The 12,059-nt window shown below is 47.3% G+C and overlaps 1 protein-coding gene across 6 annotated transcripts in view; it reads left to right on the top strand.

The window, feature by feature from the left end:
- Nucleotides 1–5,094, top strand: part of RETREG1 (reticulophagy regulator 1) — a 114,293-nt gene extending 109,199 nt beyond the window's left edge. For all 6 annotated transcript variants that reach the window (XM_050937505.1, XM_050937503.1, XM_050937502.1 and 3 more), the window contains one exon: nucleotides 315–5,094. In XM_050937505.1, coding sequence (XP_050793462.1) covers nucleotides 315–826 — 512 coding nt within the window. In that variant the 3' untranslated portion in view covers nucleotides 827–5,094. The remainder of the gene's footprint in view (nucleotides 1–314) is intronic.
- The last annotated feature ends 6,965 nt before the right edge of the window (nucleotides 5,095–12,059 follow it).

Below are 12,059 nucleotides of genomic sequence, written 5' to 3'. Positions count from 1 at the left end.
TAAAAAAGAAATTAATTTTTACATTTTTAATAATCTAAGGAAGCTTTTAATATTTACTTTTAACCTGACATTCTCCCATTAAATTATTAATGTTTTCTCACTGAAGTAATATAGTCAGATTTTGAGCAACAATGTTTGCAGCTTTGAAATACTGAGTATATAATTTGAGAAACATCTAATCTGAATGATGCCAGAAAGCTCTCCTTGTTAAATCACAAAATTGTGGTAAGGAATAAACTTTACTAATAATTATTTGTGTTCTTGCATTCTCCTTTGTTTGCTAACAGTATTTTCAATTGTTAATCACTTACTAGATTTTGACCGACCTAGTGAGCATGAAGAAGCTTTTGCCAGAGATCTTGCAGAATTTCCCTCTCTGGAAAATGGTGCAGGAACAAATGATGATGATGACTCAAGCATTGGCATTCCCATCCAGCAGAAGAGAAAAAAGGAACAGATGCCTTCCAAGATGGCTCATTCTCCTAGACAGAGGAAAGAGAGGCAGTCTGCCACAGGTCTCTCCCTTCCTTTGACCACTGACCAAACCTTTAACTTAGTGAGTGATATTGCTGGTGATGTTATTGCAGCTGCAGTGTCTGCCGCCATCAAAGACCAGTTGCAGTCCACACAGCGAGCACCCTCACAGGTAGTCCCCAGTTTGAGTGAGGAGACAGACACAGAAGAAGCTGATGATTTTGAACTGCTTGACCAATCAGAGCTTGAGCAGATTGAGAGTGAACTGGGGCTTACACAAGGCCAAGAAGAAAAGCCACAGGAAAAAAAGAAATCTTCAGGCTTCCTTTCAAATCTGCTTGGAGGTCATTAACCTGGAAATTGGAGCTAGTAACGTAGCAGAAGTGAAACAAAAAAATCAAATGCAAAAAAAAAGGAAAATGCTCAGCTGTAAGCTTTAACTATTACTTCAGATGTGTTGTAGTAATATCCCTTACACAGAGTGAATTAATTGAATACATATCAGCTGACCCTGATAGTTAATGTTTCTGATAGTTATGCCTCAATGTAGGAGCATGGAAATGAAGTATCTAGCCACTTTGGTCACTGATGAATGTTAGAAGTCAGTTGTTATCTAAGAAAAAATTAAATTGCCAAATCTAGATTTTGGGGCCAAATCTAGATTTCGGAGTCCTTAGTCAAATGCTCTTCACCTTCAGTTTGTTTACACTTAGTTTTCAAGCATCCAAAGCAGTTAACGATATGTACAGTGAAGAGAAATTATGAATAGGATGCAGTGAGATTAGCAGAATCTCATCTGCCTCTATTATAGTGAAATATCTAGATCCCTATTGTGTGTGGCACGTTTGATGTCCATATTCTGCATAAACCTTGAATTTAAGGATGTGTGCAACGCCATCAAAATTAACAAAAGTGGTGTTGCATATGTAAACGTTCAAATTAATTTTTTGATAAGCTGATACATTTCCAAGTTATCTCTGATGTTTTAGGCTTGTAGAGTTATGAAATGGCATGCTACTAAATTGACCGCCTGCTGTATTCTCTGCTAGAGTCTGGTACTGGGCAGCAATGTCCATAAAAAGCAAGGCAAAAACAATGTTACACTTGAGATTATGGATATCATGTAAACTGAACAAGGCCTTTGTAGTTTTTGTTTTTTTAATTTTAGTTTGGAATAGGGAAACCAAGAATATTCAAGGTGAACAGAGAGAGGCTTTTTACCTGCCAATACCTGCAGTCAGGGTTCTGTTTTTTTTATGAGACAGCTGCTATCACTCCTAACTGAAGTCATTAGAGAGTTATTCTTTAAGCTGTATCTGGTGTTCAGTGAGGCCAGATGTTAGAGAAGAAACTCAGAAACTTCTTGGCATACAAGTGAAGGAGGAACTTGTATAAAAATATTTATTGGTAATTTTTAACTCCTCACATACTCAGAGTGGCTTGGGATCTTAAGTAACTTAGTCTGATTTGTTTTTGTTTTTCAAGATTTTTGGTTCACCTTTAAACAAAGATGAAAGGCAATGCCCATTTAAGGTAAACAAAGATTAACAGGAAGAAGTAAAGCTAGTTTTATTAGTGAGCTGTAAATTGTTAGCAGGGTTGAGGGACCATGTCAGCTGTTATCACTAATCTTTGTGATCTCCTATTTGCTGGCATTTTACAGGTGAATGTTGTTATCTAGATCTGTCAGAAAGTACAAACCAAGCTAATAGCAAGGTCAGCTTTTCTTCCATAATAGAATATATTTAGAAAAAAACCTTGTTTTGAAGTAGCACCCTTTTACATTTGTTTTTCTTTCTGAGGCATTTAAAAGCTAGACAGATTGCCAAAAAGATTTTAGGTAAAGGAAAGCTATGGAAGACTTTTGACACTAGCTTTATTGTTGCTTATGCTTATGTGTCAGTAATGCATATTAACTGTGTTTGCTGTCCTTTATCGGTACAAAAGTGAGCCTGTGCCTTCATTATCTAACCCATCCTGAAAGAAGTGAAAACTGGATATAGAGGCCACAAAATGTAGTTTTTAAAATTACATCATTTTGACATTTAATACAAGTTTCTGAAAAATATAGAAAACACAGCCATATATTTTAAGCAGTGTTAGCTGTTAAGTTGTTTTATGACTTTTTCCCAGCTTGTGCATTCCCGTTTAGTAAACAAACACACACAAAGGCTGTGGTCACAAAATTAGTGAGTGTAAAAGCCATTTCAGTTTCTCAGATGAATAAAGAACACTGTTTCCTTAATGCATGTTTAAGACAATCTACATAGTCAGAGTATAAGTTACAAGTCACTGATGAAGCTTTCAGAACATCTTGACATTAGTATGCTTCCTTGTGTGCTAGTGCAAGTAACAAGAATATTAACAGGGTACAACACATGAAGAAACTGGATGGGAAGGGCTGGAAGGGGGGTGTTTAACAAGACTGTAAGTGGATGATGCTAGCTTACTGTTGATGGTGGCATTGTAACAGTGTGCACTTTATTGTTTTCTGAAGAATATTTGTGGTTACAAAATTATATAATACAGGGGCACTCTTACAGAAATGCAAATTACATCAAGGAAGAAAAGCAGTTGCAGGAGGAGTTGCTCAGACTTTTTGTAAATGATCCATTTTCTGGTTTCAAGATAGAAAAGTAAACCAATTTGACTACATGTTCCAATGTGGAATAAGTCCTGAATTGTCCATAAGGAAGCAAGGCAAAACAAACCTGAACATACAACATACTGAAATGTGGGAGCACAACTGCTCATTACCCGTGTTTGGCTTTTTAAAATATTTTGTCCTTCTGTTTTTATAGTAGTTAAAGAATCATTAACTGTTCAAGACCCAAATACTGCAGGATTGGAAGAATAGGACTTAATAAAAATTATTAGTAGCAATAAAATTATAGCATATCTTGCATACTTTATTAATATTAGATTGACCCACGAGCATCTGTGAGAGCTGAAAAAGGAGGCTTTGAACTCTGAATAGTAAGTAATTGAGCATGCCATGATTTTCTGCAGAACTTTCTCAAAAAAAGACAGCAGAAGTCAGAAGTACTTGGTTCAGAAATAATTAAGGAATATTGGTTATGCATTCCCTTTGCATTAGTTGGATAGCTGAGCATGAAGAAACATTTTCTGTCCTTCTAAAAGATCCCGTCCACAGTGTGTTCAGTTGGAATTCGTATTAGGGATCCTAAGTTTGCTGCACTCAGCAGCAGCAGCAGCAACAAAATAAGCTACTGAAGAATTACATCATTTTACAATCTTGCAATAATTCGCATGGCTTCTTTCTTACCAAGAGTCCTGCCACCTTCAAAAATTAATAAAATTACAAAAACAAAGTCATATGAGTATGAGAGTAAATTAAATAGTGTAAAAGTGTTATTTGCTTCATAGAAAACTTGTTTAGACACAATGTATTGTAAAATATTATATACACACATTGAGCTAGATAGTGATTGTATCTTTAAAGGATTTCTCCATTTGTTAGAAGAGTATATATGGACCCTCCTAGTTCAGTCCTCCTTACTCAATAAAATTCCTATTGACTTAATTAGGCCTGTTGCCCTAGTAAGAATGGCTGAATTGGGGGCAGGGCCGGCTTTAGGCCAATTCCACCAATTCCCCCGAATCAGGCCCCGCGCCCTGTGAGAATCTCTTCTCTGGCAAGAGGCGCCTTTTAAATTTTTACTCACGTGGCGGCACTCCGGGTCTTCAGCAGCACTTCAGCAGTGGGTCCTTCACTTGTTCTGGGTCTTCGGCGGCGGGTCCTTCAGTGCCGCCGAAGATCTGGAGCGAGTGAAGGACCCGCCGCCGAAGACTCGGAGCACCACCCGGTGAGTACAAGCCCCACGTGTTTTTTTACGTGTTTTTTTTTGTCTTCCCTGTCGGGGCCCCGTCGAAACTGTTCGAATTGGGCCCCGCACTTCCTAAAGCCGTCCCTGATTGGGGGCCTTAATTATGTCACTCCTGTTTCTTGAATATGTTAAATTCAGAATAAAGGACCTTTTCAAAAAGCTTAAACTTGGAGATAGAAGCGTTTTTGGCACATACATAGTCATAAATGCATACCTTTAATCCTTTAGGGAGCTTGTTTCTTTTTTTAAATTGAATCTACAATGAGGAGGGATAGCTTAGTTTATTTGAGCACAGATAAATAGGACATTACTAAATATGAAAAAATACAGATTTTACTTGCTTTTAGTTCATTTTGCACTTATTCCAAACGAATACCAATTTAACTAAGCACTCTGTTGAACAGACATACCTTGGTCTCCATTTATTTAATATGAAAGCAATTAATGGTCTCTATACAAGCTAGCCAGATAACCAGAAACTGGAAAATTACAGAATGTCTTAAACTGTTTATCTAAAATATTTTGCAGCACTTTACCTAATATGATTACTGTTTTATAAACATGGAATTATTATTAATTATTATTATTGTAATTGTAAAACCATTTAATAAATATGGTAGTTTTTATCTTTCATTATATAAAATTGTACATTTGTTATTCCAAAAGTATAACTTTAGTTAAGTTAATGCCACTTTTTTTCCCCTCCTAATCTGATGTGAACCACTGTTTAATAGTGTGGAGGGTCATACTAAATAAATGATCTTAACTCTCAGCTACAGCCTGATAATTTTAGAACTTTATCCATGCTGAATTCCAATGAGCTCTCTGCTGACATATTGTGATGAGCTGGAGGGAAAGATTTCAGGAACAGACTGTATTTGCATAGGCACACCTATTCTGCCTATATACACAGCAGAGGGAACTGGTCTGCCAAAATGATCAATTTGGGCTGGTGTTGGGTTACAAATCACTCTAGTATTTGAATGCAGGAGTAATGGAATGTTGTTATCCTGATTGTGTGAGTAAAGGGCAGCAGAACTGTATTTAAGTTGCCCTGATTGATGGCTCACCCTAAACTTAACCTCACTCTCTAAGAAGCAAGTAGGGATGCCAAATTCCATTTGAAAAACAGAGAGGGTGGAAATGGGTGTTTATACTTGGTGTTGTGGGTTCTGTCTAAAGATCCTTCCCCTGTCCACTGTTTAAAGACAGAGCTGATTACACTCATTGAGAGTCTTTGTTTTGTTAAGTGATCACTACAGCTGAAATCACTGATAACCACTGTGCTGAGCACAGTGACAGCATGGTGGTGAAAGGGACTACCCAGCCTGCAGGAAGGTTCCCCATTATCTACTGAAATCATTGAGTGCTGGGTTAAGTTGTGAATATCAGAATGAATGGTGGTGGCAGCGGCCAGTGGTGGCAGAGTGAATGAGGCCAGGAGAGAGAGTCGCAGGAACTGAGAGTCAGTTGCTGAGATGGCTGCAGCAGCTGAGGCACTGCTTGATGCTTTCGGCAACTCCCCGGAGACGGGAAGTGAACTCACGTGAACACACCTCTGAATTCCGGGCCTTCACTGACCTAGGACAGTAACTGTGAGTAAGGTGTAGTGGGAGGAGAGGGAAACAGCACATTAAAGGAACATTTGTTGGACTTTTACACTGCAAGGTGAGAGCAAAGGACACGGCCAACACACTCTGAGGTGTGTGTTTAAACGTACATAAGAATGACCATACTGGGTCAGACCAGTGGTCCGTCTAGTATCCTATCTTCCAACAGTGGCCAAAGTCAGGTGCCCCAGAGGGAATGAACAGAACAGGCAACCACTGAGTGATCCATTTCCTGTCGTCCACTGCCAGCCTCTGGCAATCAGAGGCTAGGAACACCCACAGCACAGAGTTATATCCCGGATCATCTTGGCTAATAGCCAGTGATGATGGACCTATCCTCAATGAGCTTATCTAGTTCTGTTTTGAACCCCATTATAGTTGTGGCCTTAAGAAAATTCCCCGACAATGAGTTCCACAGGTTGACTGTGTTGTGTGAAGAAGTACATCCTTTTGTTTGTTTTAAACCTGCTGCCTATTAATTTCATTGGGTGCCCCCTAGCTCTTGTGTTATGTGAAGGAATAAATAACTCTTCCTTCTTCTTCGAGTGATTGCTCATATCCATTCCAGTTAGGTGTGCGCGCTGTGCGTGCATGTTTGTCAGAAGATTTTTACCCTAGCAACTCTGGTGGGCCAGCAGGTCGCCCCCTAGAGTGGCGCCAGCATGGCGCCTGATATATACCCCTGCCGGCCCGCCCACTCCTCAGTTCCTTCTTACCGCCGTGTTGGTCGTTGGAACTGTGGAGCGCGGCATAGCTGTCCTCCACGTCCCTAGCTCTCCATTGTCTCGTTGTTCTAATAGTTGTATATAGTTATAGTTGTAGTTAGAGTTTATAATATTAGTTGTTAGTTGTAGTACTTGTTGTATATAGTTAGCGGGCTTGGGCTCTAGCCCTCCCTCGCGCCCGGCGCCGGGCTCATGCCCAGTTCGCCAGGATTCAAACAGTGCTCGGCCTGCAAGAAGCCGATGCCAACGAGCGATCCCCACGACGCCTGTTTGAAGTGCCTTGGGGAATCGCATATCTCTGAAAAGTGCCGCATTTGTAAGGCATTTAAGCCAAGAACAAAAAAGGAGAGAGATCAGCACTTAAAGACCCTCTTAATGGAAGCAGCGCTTAACCCTCCAGCCTCGACGCCGAGCGCCGGCTCCACTCCAGCACCGGACCGCTCCAGCACCGGGAAAACGCCTCGGCACCGGCCCTCCACGGCACCGGGCCCCGAAGCAAGGCCTTCGATGTCTGCCACTCCAGTCAAGCAGACGCAGACGGAGCGTCCGGCACCATCTACTGCCGTGGCATCGATGCCAGGGATTCCGTCGACTCCGGGCCCGGGAGGTCCGTTGACTCCGGTCCCTCACAGCTCCCCCATAAGATCTGGGGTCGAGCTAATGGTCCCCTCGACGCCGGAGACATTTGCTTTGGCTCAGGACCTGATTGCATTGACTGAGCCTACACTACCTCAACCCCCGGTGCCTCCAGTGCGGGTCCTGCAATCAAAAGGCAAGCCTGCGGCCATGCGAGCTCCATCTCCGGTTTCACTGAGCCGGCACCAATCCCCATCAAGATCCCGGCACCGTGGACGATCTCGATCGGGACGCCGCTCACAGTCCCGGCACCGCTCTCTGCGGCGGTACCGGACGTACTCGCAGCGCCGGTCTTCTTCATGGCGGTCCCGATACTCCCGGCACCGCTCTGGCTCGAGCCACCGCTACCGGCACCGAGATTCCAGAAGCCGCTCCCATCGTCAGCATTCGACATCCTGGTCGACCTCCCAGCACTGCGCTGGTGGTAGCTCCCGGTCTCGATCCCGGCACCGATATGACTCCCAGCACCGGTTCCCGGCACTGAGGAGGTCTCCGCCGTCTAGACCAAGGGACCCATATCAGTCCCGTTTGGCTCCACCCTGGCCGTCCTGACAGCCGTCTGTCTCCTCTCAAACAGCGCGTACGCTATGGACGCTGACAGGCCTGCCGCTCTCTTCCAGGATCCCCCTCCTCAGAAGCATGGACCGCAGCAGTGGGGCTTCTGGACCCCCTGGGCATATCATCAAGCCCAAAGGCCGCAGCAGGTTCCCCCGCGTCCAACAACATCAGAGCACAGGGCTCCGGAGGCCACATTGTCTCGTCCTCCACCATCCCCTGCAGAGGAGGGATTGTCTCAACATCGGGATCCTGATCTCCCTCCAGAGCCGGAAACATTGCTCCAGACGGAGCCTCCTGCAGATCCGTTCCTGCCGGGTGTCTCCTCATCATCCTTCCCGGATGAGGCATTGGCTGGAACAACATCCACCAGCCCTCCTCCGCTCGACCTCAGGGCGCATCAGGACCTCCTCCGGCGCGTGGTGCAAAACATGAATTTACAGGCCAAGGAGGTCTCAGAAATTGAGGATCCAGTGGTGAGCATATTATCGGCAGATGCTCCCACTCGTGTCCCCCTTCCCTTTATACGGACCATTCAGGCCAATGCCACTACCATCTGGCAGTCGCCGGCATCAGTTCCCCCCATGGCACGCGGCGTGGAACGTAAATACATGGTGCCCTCGAAAGGGTACGAGTATCTCTATGTTCACCCGCCCCCATGCTCCCTCGTCGTACAATCTGCAAACAAGAGGGAGCGTCACGGCCCGCAGGCCCCGGCACCGAAGTCTAAAGAAGTGAGGCGCATGGACCTGCTTGGCCGAAAGGTCTATTCTGCGGGCGCTCTCCAACTTCGGGTGTCCAATCAACAAGCTCTCCTTAGCCGCTACACTTACAACACCTGGGCGGCAGCGGACAAATTTAAGGAGTTGCTTCCACAAGATGCACGACAGGAATTCGTGGCGATCCTTGACAAGGGCAAGAAAGTAGCACGAACTTCCCTGCAAGCATCTCTCGACGCCACAGATTCGGCTGCCAGGACTCTGGCTTCTGGCATTACCATGCGCCGAATTTCCTGGCTACAGGTCTCTGGCCTTTCTCTGGAACTCCAGTACACCATACAGGATCTCCCGTTTGAAGGCCAGGGCCTGTTTTCGGACAAGACTGACCCCAGGCTGCAAAGCCTTAAAGACAATAGGGTCATTATGCGCTCCTTGGGGATGCATACACCAGTCACCCAGCGCAGTCCCTTCCGGCCTCAACAGCAATGCCGGTCCTACCCTCAACCCCGCCAGAGGCAGGACTTCACCAGACATCGAAGTAGGAACGGTCGGCGTAGACAATTGGGCAACCAAGGGGGGCAAAACCAGAGCTCCTCCAAGGCTCCCTCTGGCCCAAAGCCTTCATTTTGAAGGCGCGCCCGAGGGCGCTGCACCAGTTTCCCTCCCGGATCCGTCCCCTCCTCCAACTGTCTTTCGTTTTTCCTCCCGGCGTGGTCCCGACTGACATCCGACCGTTGGGTCTTACGCACATTACAAGCTGGATACCATCTGCAGTTTGTTTCGCGCCCTCCCTCCTGCCCCCCTCCTTCGTCCCTCTTCAGGGACCCCTCTCACGAGCAACTCCTCCTTCAGGAGGTGCGGACGCTCCTCGACAAAGGAGCCGTAGAGGAGGTTCCAGAAGCCGAGCGGGGCAAGGAGTTTTATTCCCGTTACTTTCTGATCCCCAAAGCCAAGGGAGGCCTCAGGCCTATCCTCGACCTGCGCGAACTCAACAGATATGTCGTGAAGTTGAAGTTCCGTATGGTATCCTTGGGGACCATTATCCCATCCTTGGATCCTGGAGACTGGTACGTCGCCCTCGACATGCAAGACGCATACTTTCATATAGCCATCTTCCCGCCGCACAGACGGTTCCTTCGGTTCGTGATCAACCGCTGCCACTATCAATTCGTGGTCCTCCCATTCGGCCTTTCCACGGCCCCGAGGGTGTTCACCAAATGTATGGCTGTAGTCGTCACCCACCTCCGTCGCAGCCGCATACATGTATTTCCATACCTCGACGACTGGCTGATTTGGGGCCCATCAGAGGCACAAGTGCTCAGCCATGTCCGCATGGTCAGCAGTCTCTTCGAGAACTTGGGTCTCATCCTCAATATAGAAAAGTCAACGCTAATCCCCATTCAGAGGATAGAGTTTATCGGAGCCCTTCTGGACTCTACTCTGGCCAGAGCCGTTCTTCCTCTATCAAGGTTCCAGACCTTGACGGCCATTATACAACGACTGCAGACAGCACCTTTGACCTCCATACGCACGAGCCTAACTCTATTGGGCCACATGGCGGCTTGCACGTTTGTCACGCAGTATGCGCGGCTTCGCATGAGGCCCCTCCAGTTCTGGCTCATCAGTCAGTACCATCCGGCCCGGCACCTTCTGGACGCGGTTGTTACCATTCCCCAGGACATATTAGGTTCCCTGCGGTGGTGGCTGGACCAGTCCGTGGTGTGTGCGGGGCTCCCGTTCCATCCGCCCCAGCCTTCGGTGTCCCTGACAGATCTAGGTTGGGGGGCCCATCTCGGAACCCTACGGACACAAGGTCGGTGGTCACCTCACGAACTAGCCCTCCACATCAAAGTACGGGAACTGAGGGCAGTCCGCCTTGCTTGCCAAACATTCCATCATCAACTTCAAGGTCGCTGTGTCTCGGTATTCACCGACAACACAACGACCATGTATTATATCAACAAGCAGGGCGGCACGAGGTCTTTTGCCCTGTGTCAGGAGACCGTGAGGCTCTGGGACTTCTGCATAGCCCACTCCATTCACCTCATCGCATCCTTCCTTCCCGGGGTTCGGAACATGCTGGTGGATCATCTGAGCAGATCCTTCCTTTCCCACGAGTGGTCCCTTCGCCCAGACGTCGCCCTTTCGCTCTTCCAGAGGTGGAGATGTCCCCAGATGGACCTCTTCGCGTCCCGAGGGAACAGGAAATGCCAGATGTTCTGCTCTTTTCAAGGCCGGGAACCCGGTTCGGTAGCAGATGCCTTCCTTATCCCCTGGACGACGCTTCTGTTCTACGCATTCCCTCCGTTCCCGCTAGTCCACAAGGTCCTTCTGAAGGTGCGCAGGGACAGGGCCCGCTTGATCATGATAGCTCCAGTGTGGCCCAGGCAACATTGGTACTCCATGTTGCTGGACCTGTCTCTAGCTGACCCTGTCCCCCTGCCTCTTCACCTGGACCTGATCACCCAGGACCACGGCAGGCTACGTCACCCAGACCTGCAATCACTGCACCTCACGGTGTGGCTCCTGAGTGGCTGACCCGGTCCGAACTCCGTTGCTCTACTCCAGTGCGGCAGCTGCTCCTGGGCAGCAGGAAGCCTTCCACTAGAGTGACTTATTCAGCAAAATGGAAGCGCTTCACCTGCTGGTGTGCGGAACGCAGTTTCCTTCCCACTGAGGTCTCCATTGCCATTATCTTAGACTACATCTGGTCCCTTAAGGAGCAGGGCCTGGCGATATCATCTCTTCGGGTTCACCTGGCGGCCATCTCCACCTTTCACCTAGGGGAGGATGGCCACTCGGTGTTCTCTCACCCTATAGTGACGAGATTCCTTAAAGGCTTGGAGCGTCTCTACCCCCAGGTTCGACGCCCTACCCCTACCTGGGACCTGAACCTAGTTCTGACCCAGCTCATGTCACCTCCATTTGAGCCATTAACGACTTGCTCCCTGCTCTATCTCTCCTGGAAGACTGCCTTCCTGGTGGCCATCACCTCAGCCAGAAGGGTGTCGGAGCACCGGGCTCTCACTGTAGATCCCCACTATACGGTGTTCCACAGGGACAAGGTCCAGCTGAGACCGCACCCAGCCTTTCTCCCCAAGGTGGTCTCAGCCTTTCATGTCAACCAGGACATCTTTCTCCCTGTCTTTTACCCAAAACCCCACTCGTCCCGCAGGGAGCAGCAGCTTCACTCACTGGACGTCCGTCGAGCGCTTGCGTTTTATACAGAGAGAACCAAGCCGTTCCGCAAATCCCCCCAACTCTTTGTGGCGGTAGCGGAACGGGCCAAGGGGTTACCTGTTTCCTCTCAAAGAATCTCCTCGTGGGTAACGTCCTGTATCCGAGCCTGTTATGACTTGGCTCGTACTCCTCCGGGTCACGTGACTGCGCACTCTACCAGGGCTCAAGCTTCATTGACAGCTTTCCTCACCCACGTGCCCATCCAGGAGATCTGTAGGGCAGCAACCTGGTCCTCCGTTCATACCTTTGCTT

This window comes from Gopherus flavomarginatus, chromosome 2 (genome assembly GCF_025201925.1).
Source record: "Gopherus flavomarginatus isolate rGopFla2 chromosome 2, rGopFla2.mat.asm, whole genome shotgun sequence".
In the NCBI taxonomy this organism is placed as follows: Eukaryota; Metazoa; Chordata; order Testudines; family Testudinidae; genus Gopherus; species Gopherus flavomarginatus.
Note: the sequence above shows the minus strand (reverse complement) of the source record. Positions and strands in the feature narration are given on the sequence as shown.